This window comes from Condylura cristata, unplaced genomic scaffold (assembly GCF_000260355.1).
Source record: "Condylura cristata isolate star-nosed mole 26May11 unplaced genomic scaffold, ConCri1.0 scaffold00009, whole genome shotgun sequence".
Taxonomy (NCBI): Eukaryota; Metazoa; Chordata; class Mammalia; order Eulipotyphla; family Talpidae; genus Condylura; species Condylura cristata.
Window position 1 is genome coordinate 21,773,257 of NW_004567110.1, and position 24,410 is coordinate 21,797,666.

Sequence of the window (24,410 nt, forward strand, 5' to 3'; positions counted from 1 at the left end):
ATATTTGTCTAAGGTAATACAATTTCTATGTTTAAATTTATTCAGTTATTCTACCAAAATATTTTAAGCACATTATTTTTCAAGACTTAGTATTTACTTTTAATTTGGAACAGTCCTGTGTGAAGTTATTTCCTTAATTTTGCAAATTGCTGATTTTCTACCTCTCATTTTTTTTCTGTAATCTAGCTACATAACATCAAATTTTGTGTTATATTTGACATATGAAAATCCATAATTAAAGTAAAAAGAAACATGAACTTACAAACTTGACTGATTTCAAAGTAATATCCACTGAAAGAGTATTTTGTGGATCTTGTGTTCTTTTTATATCGCTAACTTTGTTTTAGTATTACTGTTAACTTAAGGAGAATTAGAGGTACTATTATAAGTATTTAAGGGAAACTGATATTCTCTAGTGCACTGTCTTTGGAAACTACTATTTATTTTTTAATTTTTTAAATTAAAAACAAATTCACAGTTCACCAATTCTTAAACTCAAGTCTATGTCCTCCTTACTTTATATAGTGTATCTGGAAATTTTAAGCTTTGAAATTGTTCCTGGGGACTTGTTTCACATACCCTTCACTGTCCTTTTTTCCTTTTATATGCTTTTCTTTCTTTTCAAGAGAGATGTGCTTTTGGAATGTGTTTAGTCTAAAGAAGGAAATGCCTTTTGTCATTTTAATGGAACACTCAGATTATTGCTAAGCAGCAAGTTCCACATAGACACATGACAAGAAAGTGGTTCAATTTATCATAGTTTCCTGTATATTTCTCTCATTGCCTACTTTTGAACTTCAGGCCTACTTCAGTACATCAGCAGAGAAAGTTGAAATAAAGCAGCAACTGGGTCAAGGTGATGGAGAGGGATGAGAAGGGTTGGTATTTGTGCACAAAGCTGGCCTGAGATGACCTTCGCTTAGCCTGGAGTTCTGAATACTGCCCCTTTCCATTTCCCATGTATAGATGCTGCTTTTGAGTAGAGCTGTTCCAATTGAAATGTAGCTCAATCTTCACATGGGCCTATTACCATCTTGCTGTTCATTGTTTAGCTATTGACCAAACAACTGGTTCTCAATTTCCCCCTATGATTTGCCCCTTCTGGGTACTAAAGGCTGAAGGACTGCAAGGAAAGCAATCCTGCTGCTGTGAAGTTGACACCCATGGCCAAAAAATAGTAAGTGATAGAAGATTCAGGATGGTTTCCAATGGTGATGATTCCATAATGAAAATAAGGGACCTGATGAAGGATGCTGCGAGTTATTTTACAGAAAGTCTTTGAGCAAGACTTTAATGATGAAAAGAAATCAACTATATATTTGGGAAGGATATGTATTTCAGGTAGAGGAAATTACAGGTACAAAAGCCTTGAGATGGAAAGGAATTTCGCACGTTGGATCAGAAAGAAAGCCAGTTAGTTTACAACACTGTAAACTAATGTAATCTCTCTTTTATAAAATATAAATAATTCAGCAAGGGGAAGAAGTAAGCAGGACCTTGTAAGCCAGCTAAGAATTTCGTTGTTTATTAATTGCAGAGTGAAGCCATTAATATATTTAACATAGGAGATGGTCTGTGTTTTTTAAAAGATTGCTCTTGTTGATATGTAGCAAATGAACTAGAGGTGGGACAAATTAGAGAAAATTTAGAAGCCATAGTAGTCTTTAGAATCAGATCTAGGTAGCTTTATGTTTAATTTTAGATTGTTCCATGTCACCAAAAGAAACTAATATTTTATTCCCTATTTTCTTATTTAGTAAATTTTCATTCTAGTTAAACAGAAACTTGTCTTTACAAAAATATATTTTATAATTGGAAGTTATTTCTTGTGTGTCCCCAGAGAGTGTCATTTTCAGAGGAAGGCCCTTATTGATAATAACCTTAGAGATCCTGAGGAGCATCATAAATGTTCATTTACAGTTTCTAGCTGACTCAGTTCAGGGCTGTTGAAGATAGCTGCCATCTGTCTTTGGTGCAGAATGGGTTCTTGATCTCTTCATCTTAGATTAAGACACAGATGATTTAACTCTCCCTCTTTGTTTCCTGTGAAGAGCATTTGGATCAGAGTCAACACTATCTGGGTTTGAAACTCAGCTCTTCCCTTGGTTCTTGTGTGGATTTGGGCCTCTCTCTGAATGTATTTCTTCATTTGTAAAACAATGATGATAATTCCTCTTTTAGCAGGTACCATGACATTACCCAGCATAAGAATTCAATAACTACATTAACCATGGATCTGCTTATACTATGTCAAGAATTGTTTAAATGTTTTTAAATGGTTTCCTGAGGTGATGTGTTGAGGCAGGCATAGTTTAATATGCTCATCAGTTATTCTTAATTATACACAATATCTAAGACCTTGTACATATTTCATTTTATACTTGTAATATTTGACATTTTATATACACACACATATGCAGCAGGTATATAGCAGGTTGCATAGTAGAATATCCTGGGGATTCTGAACGCAGAAATTGAAATATGAAAATGAATTTTACAATTACATTTTTTTCATTCAATCACCACCTCAGTCTCAAACTAACGTAAAGTTTAAGAATTATGTAAAGCATTAATTAGTAGGTATAGATCATTCGATGAATTATTTTGGGAAAAAAATAAAAGAATGAAAAAAATTATTTTCTATTCTTCGTGATTGAACTTTAAATGTTTCTTTTAAGGTATTAAATCAGACTTCTCGACTTGAAATACAGCTGCTGGAGAATTCATTATCAACTTACAAGCTGGAGAAGCAGCTTCTTCAACAGACAAATGAAATCCTGAAGATTCATGAGAAAAACAGGTGAGGTTTGTATTCCAAAAATATTTCTGTATGTACTTATTTATATCCCTACCTCACTTCCAATTCATTTTTTTTCAAGTCTGTAAGAGTTTATTGTCATTCTGTTTTTTTATTGATGAAAATGCTGATGTTTTTATATTACATTATAAAAGACATGACTGTATGAAAGCAAAGTTTTACTAAAAGATGAGACAAAACTCAAAAAAAGAGAAAATTTTATTACATGGTATTTAGAGACTTTGAAGAAATAACTATAGAATAGTTAGATGAATAAAAACAGATTGTCTCAGATTCAGAAAGTGGGTCATGGAAGTTGAGACCTTTGTCTTCATAACAAGCCTTGAAGAAGTAGGGACTTTTACTTCACCATTATTTTTTATTTTATAAATACATTTTTTACATTATTCTTCATTTTGTGCATCTTTTCCATCTCAGTTATATACTCCCCATGGACTTTCCACCACCCCTTAACCCATGTGCCACTACCACAGTCCCCTGTGCTCTTCTGCTCCAGTTTTGATCCTTTTCCCCTCCCCTGTAGAATGTCTCTGGTTTATAGTTGTTAGTTGACCTCACATCATACATAAAAATCAACTCAAAATGGATTAAAGACCTAGACATAAGTCCTGAAACCGTAAAATACCTAGAAGAAATATTAGTGAAACACTACACGACGTACACCTCAGTAACATCTCTAAAGATACATCACCCAAAGCAAGGACAGTGAAAGAAAGGATAAACAGCTGGGACTACATCAAATTGAGGAGCTTCTGTACAGCAAAAGAGATGCTACATAAAACAGACACCCCACTGACTGGGAGAAAATTTTTGCACAAAATAAAAATGATAAAAGACTGATCACAAAGATATACAAAGAGCTGATGAAACTCAACATACATAAAGTGAACAAACCAATTCTTTTTTTTAAATGATTTTAAAATTAGGGAATCATTAATTTTTACTATAAAATGGAAGAACTTTCAAAGTATATAACTAGTATGTAAAAATTAACGTTAATACTATATAGCTTACACTCTTAAATGTTTGGTGTACATAACTTTAACATTAATTTTTACCTAGTGTTCTATTGTTTAAACCCCACCATATCCTCAAAATTACTTGATGTTCTGACTAAATTCAGTGACACAAATATTGATAATTTTCAGAAGAATCAAAGTATATAGCAATGGAAAATAGAGCCTTGAAATTCTACAACCTCAATTATTCCTCTGCCAGCCTTACATATGTGCAAAGATAACAAGACTCAGAGTTCTTACACTAAAGAAAGAACAATTTATGTTTTCACCAGAAAATTATTTTCTTGTAAGGCTGATTCAAGAGGTGTTTTTTTTTCCCCATTTAAATTTGTTTATTCTGAACATTATACATGTTTTTGGTCAACTTTATATATGCATTTTATATGTATAAGTCAACCATACTTTGTGAAATGGAACTTGGAGAGCTTGAGATGTGGGATGGCACATAGACTGTATTATCATGAAGTCATTAGCAGATAATAGGCAGTTCAATCAAAGCACTGGCCTCTGTTGGACAAGCATATTGCCTGTTGACTGCATTCTTTTTGGATATTTCCATGACTTAAAGAAATTACAGGTTTTACGTATAATGTTGAGTTAAAGACTGCTCGTTGCTAGAAATAAGTGTCAGTGGAATGGGAATCTGTTCTGTTTCAAGCCAGGAAGACACCTTAGACTTCTCTTATCTTGTTGAGTAGGGAAAGACTCTGTGGAAGTGAGCCTGCCCAAAGTCACATGGCTTGTTAGTCACAAAAGTACAGTAAAACCCAGGTTTCTTCATTCATAATCCTGTCCTTTCCTTTCTAGCCTGTGATCTCTTGATATTATCAGCAACCTGGAAGGATTCCCCAGTTCACTAAAAATAGACTTTAATGACAACAATTATAATTAAACTTTTCCATAAAGAAGGTAAACCTGGCTATTGACTTAGAGCCTGAAAGGGGTCACCCATGCCCTCTGACCTTCATTTATAAATCTAAAATTTATTTATCTTTATATTGTGACATGAGCTGAACTGTATAACTATAAATAAACTTGACAGAACTTGACCCTGAGCTGGTTGTATGATGAACTGTCCTGGAATTGAAAATACCTTTGAAAAGTACCATTTATCCTACTGCTATTTCATGTACACATAGCAGCTACACTTACAACTGCCCTTTGACTTAGGAAGCCACCATACTTTGTCCAGGAATGAATAAGTAAACAATGATAATTTTACTTTAGCCAGAGGTTATTTACTTTAATCATAGGCCATGTGTATATTTACATATTCATAGTTATTCATTGGTTTTTAATAATATGCATTTAATATAGAAAAAGGAGTTTATAGAAAAAAATTAAGTACCAAAATGCCATCATAAAGAGAGCTGCCTATTTGTATTTATAGCTTTGTTTCAACAAAAAAACTTTGTTTCAACATGTAGTTTTGCAAACTGTTTTCTTTGTAGATAAAAATCTTTTCTAATTGATAACTTTATCTTTATTACCATTCTTAATAACTGTACGTATGTCATTTTTTAGGTAACTCAAAGTGATTTCAATTCATTTCTCACTCAATATATTACCACATATAATTTATCTTCTGTGTTGTCATTGTGAATTACATAATTCAGTTCTTGCTCTGTTGAGCCATGTATTGCCCCTTGGTCTATCCCTGACACTTTGACTGTTGGGATACCACAAAACAAAGCATAAACCAAAAAACTGGTGAGGCCTGACAGGGCTCACTCTTCACTACAAAAAAAAGGGCTGTCTTTGAGTGTTACTTGTATTCAAATCTCTCTGCCTCTCTGCTTTTTCTCTTTCCTTTCCTCCGCATGTTCACTGTTTGTTTTTTTTTCTCTGTTCCTTCTACTCTAATTTCAGTTCATGTTAGACTTTTTTGTTTGACTGTCCTCCATGATTCTTGATATAACACCAGCTATTATTTCCTACTGTGAAATTTTCAGCATGAAATTTTATTATTTTTTAAAATTTGAAATACTTAAAAGTTAATCTCTCTCTTACTCCATGAAGCTGAATCAGGTTTGTGCTGTCACGACATTTGCTTATTGATTGCAGGTCAAGAAGGGCTTCTGTGCATGCTGCAGTTTTCTGGAGTATCCAACTTTTGATCTCCATTGCAGACATACCTTTGAAATTTTGCCCTCTTTTAATGCTAATGTCTAAAGAAAAGTCAAGTTTTCTTACCTATATGATTCATACCACTCACTGCTGAGAATATCTATTTCATGATCATAACATCTCCCTCTTCCAGCAATATAGTATTTCACAGTGAATTCAGGGATTTAGATGTTAGTCTGGATTCATTGATGTACTCATGCTGGCAAAAACCTACCTGTATCTTTTGCTCCTACACTGCACCTCTACTTTTATTGATCCTCAGGTATGACTTATATCACACGTGGTTTTGCCATATATATTTTTTTTTAAATCAGTTTTCTGGATGTCTCCTGGCATTGCCATATCTCTATGATATAGTTATTGTCTGTTCCTCTTGAAAGAACAAGGTGTGTCTAGTGGAGTGTTGCTGGTGCATATATTCTTAAACCAGGCATATTTTTCCATGAATTACTTGGAAAAAAATGTTTTTCTTTTTGAAAGCCAAAAATATTCATTTGTGATACACAGAATACTTTCCCTATTCTCTCTGCTTTTATTGTTTATTTTCATATGTGAGATGGAATTAGAAAAACTCTGCCAAATACTTTCTAGAGCAACAAAGTAATGTGCCTGCCCAGCATGTAAGTGGCTGGAAGGTCAAAGACAAGCATGAATCTGTTTGTATATTTTAAAAATAATTTATTGATCATCCCTACCTATTCTTTAAATGAATCTTAATCCTCCAAAGACAACAAGAAGCTATTTCTACACTGAGGCATCTCTGAAACATAGGAACAAGATGCCTTCAGTCAGCCAGGTCTGGTTTGGATCAGCTAATACACTTTGCAAAGAGGATTATCTAAATTAAGCTTTGCTTCCTCCCCAAGGAGTGTCAGGGGTTGTGTCTGAGTATGTGTACCAGCTTTGAGTATGATGGGGCTCGGCTGCCAAGTCAGTGAGCTGGCCCTTAGGAGAGTCCACCGCTTCTTTGGCAGAACCAAAATATTTTATGGACAGGATTATACTACACAATCATGCTGAGAGGTCCTGCTGATTTACATCCTGACAAATTAAATGCATCACTTGTAGGGTTGAAAATGGATTTTTGGCCTCATTAAATTCACTTATTTATTCCCTAAGTGTTCAGACACAAAGCTGGAATAGGATTAGTAAAATTTTCTCTACTGTTTGTTTTCCTAACAAAGTCCAAGATGCTTCTAGTGTGCTTTCTTTAGGAAATTATTTTCTTTTATTTATTATTTTCCAGTCTCCAAAGTTTGTTTGTTTGTTTGTTTGTTTTAACCTTCAACCTTAGACTTGGAAGTAAGTAACCCATATTTTGGAAATTGCACAACCAAGAATTCAAGAAGTGGGAGAAATTAATATTTCCCTTGTACATAGGGGGTTGGTATGAGAACACAGTGGGACATGTTGCTATCCTGCTTCTTCTAATCAAAACATTTAAAAAGACAAACAAAGAAAGATGTCATCATGCAAATTCCTTCAGCCAAACCAAGTATGTATATGGTTTGGTCAACTGACCGAATTTCAGGGCACCTGCCCATCTCTGACTTAACCCCAATTTCTTCCAAAATGGAAGCACTGTCAGACAAAAATATATGTGTGTGTGTGTGTGTGTGTGTGTGTGTGTGTGTATACACAATATGCTTCATCAAATCTTCTGCTTAATCATAGTATACAAAAGTGGGTATCTGTACCCCATGTCTATGAAGATGGGGCACTTGGTTTGGGCTTTCTTGATCCTTGTGTTGAATATGCAAATAATGATTTGGGAAATCTTCAATAAGAACTTCCTAAGCAAACTGAAAACCAGCATGGAATAGCCTCAGTTTTAGCAAATGCTACTACCTAGTTATTTATAGCAGGTGAATGTAATGTACAAGATATATTGTAATGCTGTCCTTCACCTAATCCTGCAAGGTCACTATTATTGTGTCCATTCTAGATATAAAGAAACTAATGTTGAAAGAGGTCAAGTAATTTTCCCAGGACCAAAAAAAATAGTGTGTGGCAAGATTTGGAGTTCAAATCCATCATGATTCTCTGTCTTAATTATTATAAAAATATTTTTCAACATGATGCAGCCTCAAATATAATTGATACAGTTGTCAAATTACCCTCAATGCAAACAAATATAAAATTAAAGTAGTTGGTTTTGGTCTAGCTTTATATAAATCATTTTTATTCCTCTTAATATTATTTTACCTTGGGAATTGACTAAATTTGTTTGGCAGGCCTCATCTGTCTTCTAGCTAAAGTTTAAGGAGAGTGATTAAGTTAATTTTAAGTGATTGAAGCTTATGTAATATCAAGATACTAATTTATACCTTCAGACGAATTATTGCAGTGGCAAAATAAAGATTTTAAATACTTATCTAGAGAAATGAAAGCAAAATCAGTCTTTTTAATTAAAGCTATCCTTCATTTGATAAGTTCTCTACAAAATACTCAAAATCTAGCTAATTTCTAGCAGTATGCTAGTTTGTTATATTAATTTTGTATATCAGAGATCAAGGAAAAGTACTTGAATGTTTTGCTACTCTAGTCTAACTTATCAGAGGAATACACTAGTCACTGATGGACTAGGATATATTTTTTGTTCTCTCATGTTTAAAAAAAACTGACTTTATGGCACATAGCATTTTCTTTCATTTGCATTTCATTAATCTCAGGAGTTTAGAGTGTGACAGAATTTTGAATCAAACTGGAATCCAAGGGTCCTCTGGAATCCAAGGGTCCTCATAATTCTTTTTTTTCCTATTTCCCTATAATGTACCCATCACTGTTAAGAATCTTTAGGATAGAACACAGCCCCATGGCCATTGTAATCCTAATTATTTAACCTTCCTTCCAAAAATCTTCTTATATTTAGAAAGAATGGTCTAACATGATGTTTCAGACTGGAATGCATGGGCTTTACTCTCCCTTGTTAATGCTGTTGCATCTCCTAAATATTTTTTTAATGCTGTTCTCTTTCCTCTGACTATGTCATTTGGGTCAAACTCCCATTAATTCTTTTCTCAACCATTCAGGGACTGTACTTAAATATTTCTCTCAAACCAATTTTCCACAGCAGTGCTAGAATCCTTTTAAAATGCAAGTATTCAGAGTATTTTTCTCTTGTTTTATTCTCCCCCAAATACTAATTCTGCCCAACTTTTTTAGTCTGTAGATAAATCTACCCAGCCCCCTAATGATTTTCTGTAACTGAAGTTCAGAATCTTTAGGATAGAACACAGTCCCATGGCCATTGTAATCCTAATTATTTAACCTTTCTTCCAAAAATCTTATATTTAGAAAGAACAGTCTAACATGATGTTTCAGACTGGAATGCCTGGGCTTTACTTTCCCTTGACCTCTGCTATCGCCAAATCCACCATATATTATTTGAGTAATTTTATGCAAGTTACTATGTACTTCAGTTTCCTAATCTTTATATAGAGATGATGGTAATTAATAGCAGTGCTAAAAGTAGATATGAAGGTTAACTGAGTCAATACATGTAATGCTGCACTGAAAACAGTGCTGACCTCCATAATGTTTAATTATGTTAATTCTCAGTACAATACTGAACACTTATGTAATTTCAGACATATATATTTTTTAAGATTTATTTATTTATTTATGCACACAGAACTGGGGTACAGGCCAGAGGTACAGAAGCAGTAAGAGGATTCACTAGAGACAGAGTGGGAAGCAGAACAGGCCGACTGATGGAAGTACACTGCTGAGGGGAGCAGCGGGTGGGTCAGGAGAGGTCTGCCGTGCCATGTGGTCACCTCTGGAGCAGGTGGAGATAGAACTCATGTGGAAGTGACTATAGCTTTTTAGTGCTATGCTTTAACCTGCTGCACCACCAGGGAGGGCCCTATTTCAGACATATTTAATGTTTCCCTTGTCTAGAATGCCCTGTCATCCCTTATTTAACTCACAAACTCCTATCTGGCCTTCAGAACTTAATGTTGAAGTTACCTTCTCCAACTCGGTCAGAATGACTTGATCATTGCAACATATGTGATAACACTATGTTTTGTTTTTCTTCCACATCTTTTTAATTATCCTACATCTCAGTGTGTGCGTGTGTGTTCATCTATTGTTAGGCAGTGACTGAAACACAGATTTTTTTTTAATCTTTGTCTTCCTATTGTCAGGCAAAATTCTCTACACATAGTCACATAGTATTTTATACACACAAAATGCTTTTTGAAGATTGAATGATGAGCTAGCAAATGTCCCAGTAGCTCAGTCTCAACAAATGTCATTTATTTATACATATACACACAACTAAACACACACACACATTTTAAGAGAAAGCACAAACTACATAGTTTATAATAAATTTTGTAATTATATTAATTGTTCTTAATGTAAATAATATAGAAATAGTGTTTGTATTGCTCTTTCAGCTCCCCACATCTAATTGAATGGCATCTAAAGCTACTGGTCCACATTCTGAAGTTCACTAATACAGCCCAACTTTAAATCCCTACGCAACATTTCGCCAAGCCATTCTAGACTTATGCATGTTTACTACATCTTCTTGGTTAGTAACAAAGTAATCTAAACACTAAGTTATATAATTATGCATACAGTTGAAACTCAGTCTTCATGTATTTGCATTCTCTACAAATGCATATGACTTTTAAATTTCTCAAATACTTGTTCATCTTGTCTACCTGAGAGATTGTCCACCTATTGGAGTGTATGTCTTTACATGATCACTTGCGTTTCTTTTTCTGTGCCTAGCCTGTTCTTGTATACTGCTATATTTTGATTTATTACTTCCTATAAGCTCTTTAATGGATGCTAAGACTTTGAAACTTTAGATACTGCAAATATTTTCTGTCACTTGTCGTTAGAAGTATTATATGTTTTGCCATAAAGTGTATCAGTATTTTTTCTTCTTGATTTCTGGCTTCCGATACATATTTTGCTTATTCTTATTTACTCCGAAGTTTTAAGAAGTATATTCACCAATGTTTATGCTTCTGCTCAAAATATGAATTAAGCTTCATAATTTGAGAGTAAATTGTATTCAAATTGGAAACTTAAATTATAAGTTTAACCTGATCTTATATGCTATTGTTTGAACAGGAAGATGTTATGTTTATAAACCCATATTTGCAACACATGTTGACATAACACATATTAAATATAAAGAAAAAATTGAAACATCTGTAAGTAGGCTTAGACACATAAAAATGAGATGGTTTCTATATTTTCAACATCTTCCTTGTATGAAGGGCTTTATTTATACACATAGAGCTTAGGCAACTGTCACCATGTAAATTCATTGGCTGCTATGTTAAGAACTCTATTGTGGGAAACAAACTGAAAGGGAGAGCTTTTTCTGTGAAAGTTTCAAGATGTGTTCAATGATTTGAAAAATCTCCAATAAGATATGTTGGAGGAGACAGACTGTGGAAATGAGGGGGTAAAATCAACCAGAAACTTCAAATAGGGATTTGTATATACTCAACTAGAACCTTTTACTGAAGTTCAAGGCCTAGATTATTTTGTTTATTTTATTCTTCATTAAAGTGCACCTCTGCCTCAAACGAAAAGTTAAGTGCCAAAATTCTATGCATGTCTCTTCTCAAAGTATTTCCAGAAAGATGGGAAACAGGAAGTATTAAGAATTCTGTGAGAAACTCTGTCTTTGGATTTCTAGCTCAATGTATATAGATTTAGGTGTAGAATATCATAAGTTATAGTCCTATAGAACAACTAATCCTAAAAGATGTTTCATAATAAAGTTGCTTATTGAACATACACTTTCCAAAAACTTGACAATGGTGCACTAAACAATAACATTTGATTAAAAAAAAAAAATACACTGACTGCGCCCTAGAAGGTAGTGCTCTGAAGTTTGGGAATCAGCATCCAGGTTTTAGCTGTGCATTTAAACCTAAGCTATACTTGTTGCATGAAGGCCACTGTTGGGGAAAGTATTGTTACTTTGTTGACATAATTCTAAGATACAGGAGTTTCCATGTCCTTCAGACCAAACTTTCTATGTAGAGGTCTCCATCATAGCTGATCTCTCCACCCCCTTGACCTTGATAGGGAATTGTTCGAGGGCCTTTGAAAAAGTTAAAGAACAAAAGAGCATATGGTTAGTGTATGGAGTAAGAAAGTTATATTTAAAAGCACAGGGCATGAGGTAGACAGATGCTTAAGAAAATCTGTCTTTTGATTAAAAAAAAAAAATTTGACTGGCCAAAGAAATTTTGCTTTTATATGTGAAAAGATACAGATCAGATGAAATACTATGAAAGACAAGCTCCCAAAATACCCAGATGGAGAGCAGCAAATTAATAAGGAAATATTCAGGTGATACCTAGATTTCTGGTAAAATGGTTGAGAAAAAGGTGGATAATATATTAAAGCAAGGAAATGAAATTAATCCTAGTTTTTATAGCAGTAAGATGTGAGCAGAGTTCTATTCTGACAATTTAGAAGATATAGTTTTTAAATGCTGGTTCTGCACAGTGTCTGCTTGATTTTGAGCAAAGTATATTATAACCTATAAACTGAATGTAGAAATGCCCTCTGAATCTATCGCTATAGAAACCCAGTAATAAAGAGTTTTTTTTTTTTTAAAGCTGTATAATATATTAACAAAGTTACTAATAAGTAGGGGTAGTCTGAATTTTTCTGGTAAGTTTTAGATTCAAACCATTTTTTGAAACTGAAAAAATAGTAAAAAAAAAAAAATAAATTTTTTTTGGGGGGGAAGCCAAATATGAAGAGAATATGGAAGGGAGGGAAAAGTGGTATCAAAAGAAATGAAAGGTCAGCAAGAGATCAATCTTGTCTGAAGAAGTCTGGACAGCTATCAGTAATATAAAGGGTGTTCTTTTATATTAATAAATAAAGCTAATAGAAAAATTTGGAGTGTAGAAGTTATTAAGGGAACTCCAAGTGAATTGAGTTGGGAAAATAACTGGAAGAGAAAATTAACTGGTATTATCTGCCATTTGGAAACATGTTTCCAATTGTCTTGTCTTTTGCATTCATATTATTTGAATTTCTAAATTCTTTGAGGTACCTCTTTGTGATGCAGGCTAGTCTTCTTATTTCCATGCAAATACTTCTTTATCTGATATGAATAACTGTTCCTAGGTAAGAGACTATGTTGATGTTTTTTGACACCTGGTAGTTATGGTGAATTGAAGGTTGTTTAGTGAATGTGAGAATCATATATCATTACCTTGTAACATATTAGGTAAGTTACTCTTTATACTCAGGATATGCAGGCCTCCATATGTTAGTTTCCAGAATTTTAACCTTTAGTGCCACAACATCATTGATTAACTTTGCATTCATGACTCTTTCCAAATTATCCTAACAGACAAAAAGAACAAAACTTGACATCTGAGGTAGATCTTTAAGTAAATGTCCTCTGAACAAAGAATACATCAATATAGAAAGTAGAATCATTGCATAAAGTTTACTGACTAAATTATGGACATCTTACTCCTGGATTGTTATTCTAGAACTAGAGACAAACTAATTAAAAGTAAACTGGGAATGAGTTAGAGCATCATAGTTAATGCTCTAATTGAAGGTCAAACATTCATAGGTATGAAGAATATCTCCTCCTGCAAACCACAGCAGATACACTGATCATTCAGCCACCAGATGGGATGAATTTATTAACCAGTACTAAAGATTTTGCTTTGCTGGGTTTTTAATCACTAACTTTGTAATACTAAAAGATGATGGATTGTACCTATGCCTCAGAGATACTGTCTTTTGTCTTAACTCCCTGGCCTGTTTTCCATTTCTAATTTTTTTGAACAATTTAAATGACAATCACATCTTTCAAGTTACTACACCCAATGTCCATGTGAATTGACTTTGTTTTATGAACAGCCCAGGGCAGCACTCCTTCTACTGTTGTAGCAAAGCAACTAACAAAAGAGGAGTGGCTTTTCTTATCTTGCAGAAGTCACAGAGCTGCCTCTAATGGTTCTCAATGTGAATTTTTCATCTGTGAATCTGGGCATGCTACCAAAAGTGTTGTAAATTGGTGTCGTCTCACCCATAGAAGCTTTCTGGTATTTTTCATGCTTGTTTCAGCAGGCAACATTTCTACCATTTGCTAGGTCACATTTTCTTGGGGGCAGGTTTGTTGAGGAGATCTGGAATGCCCATGAGCAATTCCCTTCACTTTTCTTAATCCATGAAAAGGACGGATATCCCAGCTTTTCCGCAGTACATGAAGTTAGAAAATATGGTTTTCAAACATGCACTCTTTATAATTTAAGTATTAAGTTTAAAATACTCCCTAATGTTCCCTTTTTGAAAACTTACAGGAATTATCTAATACTTTGTTTCTTATGGGTAAATTAAATGCCCAGCCTGGTATGTTATATTTGAATCTTACCTTGTAAACCAAGAACTGATTGAACCTTCTAAAAGTAGAACTGAGAACTCTGAGTAAGATTTTATTCAGAGGAATACTAGTATATTATACATACTATAAACTATAAATGCTTTTTATTCCCAGCCAGCTGTTTCTGCATGCCTTATCATCTTTAATATGCAATATTCAAGGGGATTAGGTCCGAGAGCAGGAAGTTTTGAGTTGAAGATTGCATCAACCTCTGTTGAAACAAAGCACCCCAAGTCCACCCACCTAATGTAGTCTTTGTTTTCAGAATCATTTATCCAGGATATGGGAGTGTGCCATATCTTTATGCCTCCTCATGGAGCACAGGTTGAGAGAGAAAGTAAGCTGGTGATTATCGTACAAGACCAGGTATCAAAAGTCCCAAAAAACTCAGCTCATCATGACTTTCCACACCTTCCTGGCCCTGTTATTTCTACATCAATATATTATTCTCTGACCCAAGAGAACTGTTATGAAATGTAATCACTGTGAACGTTTTGAGAATCTCAAATGAAGCAAAGAAGTAAAAGATTTCCTCACCTGTTTTGTTTCTCTTTGAACCCATTTCCTTAGGATGCAACAATATGGGAAATAATGATATTTAGGAAACAAACTATACTCTGACAAGTGGCTTAATGATTCTTCATTTTCCATGCTTATGTGTAATTCATATATCCGTTCGTGAGTTGCTCACTTAAAAAAATATTTCCATAGTGAAATCTAACTAAAATTTATTCCTTTAAATAAATGCAGGAACAAGTTGAATCTCATTTTTTGTTTAACATTTTTGAAACTAAATCGTATCTTCACTTCCTTATAGTTTATTAGAACATAAAATCTTAGAAATGGAGGGAAAGCACAAGGAAGAGTTGGACACCTTAAAAGAAGAGAAAGAGAATCTTCAAGGCTTGGTTACACGTCAAACATATATAATTCAGGAACTGGAGAAACAACTGACCAGAGCCACCACCAACAACAGTGTCCTTCAGAAGCAGCAGTTGGAGCTGATGGACACAGTGCATAACCTCATCAACCTTTGCACTAAAGAAGGTGGTAAGAATTTCTGCTCACTTCGGCATCATAAAAATTTAATTAACATAGAGGAAGTAAATACCCAATACCATTTTCTTTGTTTGCATTGATTGCTGTGTAAAAGCAGAAAAGATTTTCTTGTTAGAAGCATTTAATGAAATTTGAGGTGACATTTTTCTTATGATTTTAACTTAAAAGAATGTAATTTGAATTTATGAATTTACGTCTCTTTCTAAAAGAGCTCCAAGTGTCTTCTTTCTTACTGTTTTTAACCTTAGATAAAATGTGAAGTACTTTCATGGCTAAATGCTTGATATCGTTGTGTTGAACACTTGATTAAGTCAGAAGTCAGTCAATGTTAAAGATTGGTACAGAAAGTTGGGGTGAGTTTCAGAAATGTTCCCATTTTACAACAAGTGGTAATTTATTTATTTATTTATTTATTTATTTATTTATTTATTTATTTATTTATTTATTTATTTATTTATTTTGTGGAGAAGGAAAGAATGGGTTGCTTTCAGGAAAAAGTCAAAATAGATGTTTCCAATAACTAGTGTAAAGGAGAAATTGTGTTATTAAACATATTTCTTAAGATCACTTATGATTAGTCCTATGTGGAGAAAACCAACTAAGGTACCTAAACACATTTATATTGGGGTGTCTGTGAGAGTGGAAATTCACATTTTTAATATGACTGAAATGGCTTGAACCACTTAACCCCTGCAAATACTGCAGACCTGTGTCTCTTTAGAAAATATCCATCCATCTATCCATCCATCAACCTGACAATTACTGAATGAGTATCTATGTGCACTTGTCCTCTTAGTGGAACCTCTCTTGAAGCTCAGGAGAACTCTTCAGTTTGGAGCTCAAGGTCATCTCTGTAGTTCTGTTCTCTTATCTTCCTTTCCCTGAGTGAGGATGGAAGGGTAAGTGGCAGTGAGTGAAAGAACACCACATAAATCTGATAGTTATGGTTGTCATTTAATTGTGGCTTGTGGGAGACCATCCATGAGTTGGTTCAGTATGCATATGCAAAATACATATAGTGGAGTCTCCTTTAACTTAATAGTGGACTTGAATCCAACATGAAAAATTATCTCAATTCCATACTTTCATGTACAGATATGAAAATAGAGGATAATTCTATGTTATCTTGTTTTAAAGACATTTCACATTTCTCTATTACACTCCATTACCTTGAATTATATCTTCTTTAGATAGTCTAAACATACTCTTAATATACTTTGTAAAGGATATTTTTTAAACAGTGAGTTCCCAGAGCTCCATTTGGGCGTGCTCAAAAATGTGATTGGGAAGGAAAAAACCTGCTAATCAGTCAGAGTCTGCCAAAACCTTGAGTTAGAGTCCACTGGAAGGAAAGCATGGTAGGATTTTGCCAGAGAATTTTAATAGAGCTCATGAGTATTTAGAAATTAAGTACTAGTATGAGACATATCTATTCTCATATTGAACTGAATACATTTGGGGAAAGATTGAAAACATATTTTTCTTATCATCCTGAGACTTGCAGTACATGAAGTTGAGTAGCACTTTTTTTTCATGATGTTAGAAATATCAAGCCCTGGTGATTCTCACAGAGCTCATATGTCTGCCTACTTATCATAATTTCACTTCTTTTATAAGTATTTGCCTAATAAATATGCCTTTAAACTTTTGAGGGGAGCGACATAAAAATTAAAATCCCTGGCTAGGTTTTGAGTTTGGGTATAACATCAAGCAACCAGTATCTGTTCAATAAAGAAATATTTATTGAACAATTTTGATGGTATTACTGGCAGATGTTTACCCATAATGTCTATGGGGCATATTTTAAAAAATGACTGTCTATTATATGATGTCTAGTACTTCAGGCCTTTAGCTATTTATTTTCTTTTTAATGATAGAATTCTAAAAGAAAACCTAAATTATAGATTTGTGGATCAGATATATATACTAGCTTATATTCTAATGTGGTCAGTACTCTCTTGACCATAAATTTCTTTGTTTTTTTTTGGTTAATCTTTTGATTCTTTAATCCCACAGTTAAGTCTTCTCACTAGATTTTTGGTCATGAAAGGATTCATAAGACACAAACATGGAAAGCAGATCTGACCAAGGTTTCCATAAAAGTGTTAATTCCCTTCATGTGTTCATTTTCACTTAAACCATAGTCTTTAGTGATGGTATATTTAAATTTTGAATGACTAATAGCATAATACTAGATTAAATGTCAATTATTAAAATGAAATTTTATTCATTCAAATTCTAAAGCACATTAAATAAAAATTCGTTTTACATGATTTTTTAATCACAGGATTATGTGCAAATATTCTTTTTTAAATGACTAAAATAAATTATTGACCTTAAAGATCTCTGATTCCAACTTGCTCTAGCCAGGTATGAGGACAACCTGAATACTGAAGGGCAAGAGAAGAATATTCTATATAGTTTTCTTTGTCATTGGCAACTATTTAACCTTTATGAAACTGCTTTCTCATTTATAAAGTCTGGATAATTGATAGGGAATGATAGGGAAATGATAGGGAAAATATTAAATAGATTCTACCTACATATAAAAACAAAGAACACATGATGTAACTGATATAATTGTTCCTTCCTTCTCCTCCAAGATTCAATTAAACATATATTGTTGTCTATAAGCAACTTTTTTCATGGAAAATGTATGAATACAATGCTCTGGACAGTCATCCAAATTCTTTTAACCTCAATTTTCTTGTCTCTAAAATGGAGTAATACTTACTTGATCAGATGACAGTAAAACATAGAAGAGGTTTGTATACAACGCATAGCATCCCTGCCTGTCCAGTAAAAATACTTTAAAAGTAGTTAATTTTATTTTTATGTTTTCTAAAGTATAACTTACTGACATCACATAATAAAAGAACTCCTAGGAAGTGTTGGCTGTAAATTTATCGTTTCCCCAGACATCTGTTTGGTCCAGAACTATAAATATAATATTGACCATAGGGAGTAATTTTTTTTTAGTTTCATAAAAATTTTCCTAGTAAAAGAAAAATCTATGTCTTGAGATACATTTATGCTAAGTAGAATTAATAAACACATTTTCTGAAATAATTTGCCAAACCTTTTTCTTGTTCCAAACAGGCAATAGTAGTATCTTAGGCAAACAGTCATTTCATACTAAATTGTATCCATTTGGCTTCTGGGTAACACATTTATTTTTGTTTGACCTTTGTCTGCAAACATTTGGTCACATTTATTCTTAGAAACATTACCCACGAAAGAAATATTGCCCTCAGTGTTATCATAGTGTCAAAGCTTAGTAGATTGCTTCATGCTTTTGGCAATTCACAGTTATTGCTGAAATCAAATAGTTTGCATTGATAATACCATGGAAACAAAATTTAGCATTGTTTGGGGTGGATAATCAGGTAGCCTGGCTATCAAATATGCATCAGTCATCTATGTACAGAGGAGATCAAAACATAATCACATACATTGAGCACACATGAAGCAAATATCTTATTGTGTGGTCAATAATTTAATTACTAACAATGTTTTTATGAAAGGAAAGAAGAAAAAGAAAAAATTAGTCTCCATCATAAAATTACAAGGATGCTTGTCTCACTGTCGAAATAAGCTTTGTATATAACCATGCTATACTAGCATGAGATTTATAAATATATCCATTCATAAAAAATTCTTATACAGTAACTTTTGTTTCAGATTCTCTTGTAGCATCTAAAGCTGTTAATCCATTTTTATTTAATATTTACTGAGTTCCTGTAATATGCCAGGTACTGTTCTAACCACTGGGAAGAGTGAAAAGATGTAATTTTATCACTGGCTTTCAGAAACCTGGAGTTTGGTTTCCAAAACCAAGAGACACATAATTGCTTGTTATATTCTATATATTTTCAGTATATTCTATATTTGTTTGCTAGCTGTGAGGTCAGAGTATCAGAGTAGGCTACAAGGCACACAGAAGGAATATTCTAATTATGGCATGGATAAAAAAGATGAAGGTAGTATCTAGCATCCTTAGTCTTAAGGATTTTGTTGAATGATTAGTATAATTTCCAGGATCATGAAACAGAATGGACGATGGGGAGGAGTATAGTGTAAATCTTAGAATCCAAGGTAGGAGAACAGTGAAAGATGAGGTTAGAGAGGTAAACAGAGAGAATAAGTAAACTGCATTTTATCCCTTAAAGCAGTAAACAGTCACTGTCATTATAAAGGGACAGTGTTGACAATTGCATTCCAGAAAAATTACTTTAGTCAAAATATATTGGAAAGTTAACAAGCTTGAAATTAAAGGGACTAAGTATGCATTTTTGTCATTATTAGACTACTTACTAGCAAGTATATAACGCATATATAGGTCAGTAGTCTGAGAGCTTTGCATATATTAAACCATTTAATTCTATTAACAGTTTTATAAGCTAGTGGCTAGTATTAACCTTATATAAATGATAAAGAAACTTAGCACCAAGAGGTAATTCCCAAATGTCACACTACTAGTGAATGAGCAAGGTAAAATTTGAGCACAGAAAATCTAGGTCTGGAGTCTGGCTGATATCCACTGGACTAAAATGGGAAAGGAAGGTTGGATTGATTTGGTTTTCATCAGATTTTCACTGGGATTTCCTAGAAGGGAAATCATGGGGTCCAATTAAATAGTGGCAAATGGAAGGACAGATAGAAGGCACATGTGTAAACTGACAATTATTAGAATTCATAAGAAATCCTGACTTCACAGAGGTAGAGTCATATAACTTTGAAATTCTGGATTGAGTAACTGAGGGGATAGTGATAACATTTTTTTAAGTCAGCAACATATGAGGAGTAAGAGGTTTAAGGGAAAGATAATGAGTTTAATTTGGGGTTTTTGACTGTGGTCACTATGGGCTAATTAAATGATTCTGAAAGGCAGAGGAATACACATGTGGACTTCAGGAGCAAAACTACAGATGACCATACAGATTGATAATGTCCTTTAACTATAACTTGTATTCTAAGCCATACTGCAAATGAAATTGTTGAAAGTGCATATAAGGCAAGACTCAGACATTTGAGGGGTTACAGGTGCATTTGAGAGTCTGATTAAAACCAAGCAATTATTTCTTCCTACTTAGTGCACATACCCAGCCACAAGTTTATATCCAGTTTCAGAGAATTTGCATAGGAAGATTATGAACCCACATAAGAATAATAAGAATGCAAAATTCAAGAAAGAAATTTGTGAGTCCTTTAAAGGAGAGAAAAATAGAATTTGGGTGGTGGAGGTGCCTGTAGCCAGCAGGGTTATGAAAAGGATCATTATTATAGTCTTATTTTTTCTTTTTTAAGATTTATTTATTTATTCATATGGAACTGGGGTACAGGCCAGAGATGAGGATGGTGAGAGGATTCACCAGAGACAGAGAGGGGAGCAGAACAGGCAGATTGGCAAAGTACACTGCTGAGGGGAACAGCGGGCGGGTCAGGAGAGGTCTGCCGCACCATGCGATCACCTCCGGGGCAGGTGGGAATTGAACTCATGCAGAAGTAGCTTTAGCTTCTCAGTGCTGTGCTTTAACCCACTGCGCCACCAGGGAGGGCCGATAGTCTTATTTTTAATGGCAAAGAAACAGAAAATTCCAATTTTGAAAAAACAGAATGAAAAGTAAATTTTGAACCTGGAATATGACTATCTGTAGGGAGAGTTAGTTTAAGTACATGGCTTCATTATGGAGGGTGAAGTTTGACATGAGTAAGGGAAAGTAAAAGCAGAACGTACTTTCTACACCCATGCAAGAAACTTAAATATCAAGGGAGAAGTTACAGTTTTGTGTTAGGAGGAACACAGACTAGAAAGGAAAAAAAAAAATCAAAATATATCAATATGTTTATATACTTTGTTTTCTAATGTAAAGATCAAATTTCAACTCATAAGGAGCTTTTGTGAAGTTCATTTTCACAAATTCTTTCACATCATCTGAAAGACATAATGACTGATATTGCAAATTTTTAAGTGATTTAAATTATTTGGTTTAAAGTGTCTTTCCCAGAGGCTGATTGCAGTGGCATGGAACGTTTGATCATTATTTTCAGTCCTCTGCTCTTCTGAAAAGGGGAAATGAGGCATTTGCTTCCTTCCCAGTGCTGAGGAGACATTTGGCTCTGTTCTCAGAATAATTCTACCATCTGAAAGGAATTTACCTCCTGTGCAGTGTCTATTGAGTTGTGAAGTAAATCATTCAGTCAAGGGGTAAGATAGTTTGAACTCCTGAAAGTCCCTTGAGTTAAGAATGACTAAGAGCATCATGTGCTATGGGAGGAAATTAAACTTTCTGAATGTCACTCATATAAACATTGGTAAAAATAGAAAATATAATTTTCATTGACTGATTGAAATATTTGATTCTTTGTTGACTACTTGTAATGCACAATTTAATATTAGGTTGAAGGAGAAAGAAAAATCCAACCAGTCATCTGCTGAACATTGCAGTGAGCACTTGTTCCCATTTAATGAGGGAAATGCTTTATCTTGACAGAAAATTATATGTCAAACATTTACAATTTCCTTAAAATGAACCACACTTTCTAGCACTTCCCTTCATAAAACCCAATGGTTTAAGGGGAAAGGGACTGTTTATTTTTAGAAATGGCATATTTCTCCTTTTTTGATGGAGCATGTTATCTGTCTTTTGAAAAGTTGTAATTTCTGTAAAAAGAATTGTGTGGATAGCAGATAGCCAAGCTAATGATAACATAAAAAATAATACAATTCTTGACCTCTCTCATGAACTATTTCTAAACCACATCTTTTGGGGAAATTTGAAATTTTGTGGTTAATTTTTTTCTTTTTCTTTTTTTTGGAGTTAGAGTTTCTGCTTTAGAAACTTGATTGTTATAGATATATCCTAGTTCCAGCTGAGCCCAGGAGTAACCAGGTTGGGAGGCCACGTACAAAAAGTGTTGCCTTTCTTTTCCAGCAGTTGCTATGATCTAACTCTTTTTTTTTTTTTCCTTGTATTTTCATGGCCTGGTTAGTTAAAGCAAAAAGCACAAAAATATTTTGAATATAATTTCAACTCAGTCATCTCTTGTATTCATCCATATCCACGTCAAATTCAATGGATATTTTCTAACTCTAGAGATGTAATGGAACAGTGGACACAAGTTATAGATGAGCTTTCTGTACTTAGCGCGAAAACACCTATAATTTTACATAAAATAAGAAAAACCATTTTATGAACAGTATTCTGTATGCATGCATTACATCGACCACAGAGTGCAAAACCTCATGAAATTCCTTGTGCTTTCTACATTTCCTTGAGAAATGTTGAAACTATACAGTTCGGCTTAAATACATACAAATGATATATTGATAACTTACATAGGATTTTTTTTTTAAAAAAGTCAGTGGCAAAGAAGCTTTAAAACTATTAATACAACAAAAATATATCTTGTATTGGGAGTCCATCATTAAAGAATACAAACATCATAACTAATTCTTAAGAATACTGCAGTCATGTCCTACTACTTCCTGGGTGTTCACTTCCTGAATGACCCCATCTTCTATAAGGCATTGTGTTAATAAATGCCCTACCAAGAATAACCTACATTTTTAATGAAGTATGATGAAGCTAAATTATTAAATATAATTTAAATTAAATCAAACCTCTTTTGTGCATGCATCATATTTTTGCACCAACCCAGTTATTTTTTAGATGTGACTTCCATTTCACAACCAGTGTGAATTTCATGAGACAGTGAGTATGAACTTTGAACTTTAAACAGTTATCTGGTACTAAATGGAAGGCTTTGCCTCATGAACGAATCTATATGTGGACCAATAAGTCAAATCTCAGCCATAGTAAAGTTAATTCATGTTTGTAGAACTAGAACTCAAGTTGAGATTGCCTCCCCACCAGTGTCTGGAAGCAGCTATGGCACATGCCAGCTAGAGGGCAAGCAAAAGGGTCTAGAAGGAGCAGGGAACAGGACATTAAGTTCTAGTCCTAGAGCTATAGCCAAGTTGCTAAACGTTGAAGTACTCACACCTTAGGATTTCCCTGGTGTCCTAAACAACTGACTCCTATGAGTCATTCCTCATTTTCTATTACTTTTGTATCACTCTTAATGACTGAAGCACCTGAAGCTCAGAGTAGAACACCACCTGTATTCAAGTACTGCTCTTTCACTATTAAGAGTGAGAATCTAAGTGACTTACCTATGGTGACAGTCAACCTTTACATAAAACTTCAAAGTGAAATAAGTTTTGTTTGTTTGTTTGTTTGGTTTTTGTTTTTGTTCAATTTCCAAAAGCATCTGGTAACTGCTTTCTATGTTTATAGCATTGCCCAAGGCCTTTCATTCCACTTTTAATGACTTTTGCTGAAAACAATTATTTGTGTACCTGTAATGGAGCACAAAAATTGCCCTTTAAGCTTTCCCAAGTGCGTGGCAATGTTGTTCTCAAAGTCAATATATTCAAGTCAGGCCCAAAACATTACTTTGGGAATTAACACACATGAAACACCTGAAAATCTTTGTTAATGTAATGAGACATCCTGAACAGATGGCCAGGGTCATATAACTTACATATCTGCCCATCAGTGTGCCCAAAGGAAAAACGCAGAAATTAATTTTACAAAAATCAATCAACCAAGTAGGGTTGTGTTAAAGTCCATTGTCAACTTTTAGTCAGTTTTTTATTTCATTCTTGGTTCCTTAAGTGTGGTACCTATTACATAAACATCCAGATATATATGAGTCACTTCACGTAAGAGGGGCATTAAGAAATTAAATACTTGAATCAAGTAGGATTATACAGAATTACTTAATGGTTGATTTTTCTACTCTAAAAATATGTACCATAAAACTGGTAATACACGCATAACTTGGGTACTTTGTACATTCATGTTGATTTAGCAGTTTATATACTGTCTGCATAGATCTTCAGTATTTAAAAGGCACAAACCTACAGTTATCATGGGTAATATATTTTCTAGGTAATTAAATAATATCTCTTTAAGTAGTA

At 33.8% G+C, this 24,410-nt stretch overlaps 1 protein-coding gene across 3 annotated transcripts in view; it reads left to right on the top strand.

Annotated features, from left to right (window-relative positions):
• Nucleotides 1–24,410, top strand: part of ANGPT1 (angiopoietin 1) — a 215,714-nt gene that overhangs the window by 133,755 nt on the left and 57,549 nt on the right. For 2 of the 3 annotated variants that reach the window (XM_004679655.2, XM_012722817.1), the window contains 2 exons: nt 2,679–2,800; nt 15,183–15,415. In XM_004679655.2, coding sequence (XP_004679712.1) covers nt 2,679–2,800; nt 15,183–15,415 — 355 coding nt within the window. Of the gene's footprint in view, nt 1–2,678; nt 2,801–15,182; nt 15,416–19,105; nt 19,114–21,838; nt 21,852–24,410 lie in introns of all 3 variants that reach the window. The other variant, XM_012722818.1, reaches the window with a different exon arrangement.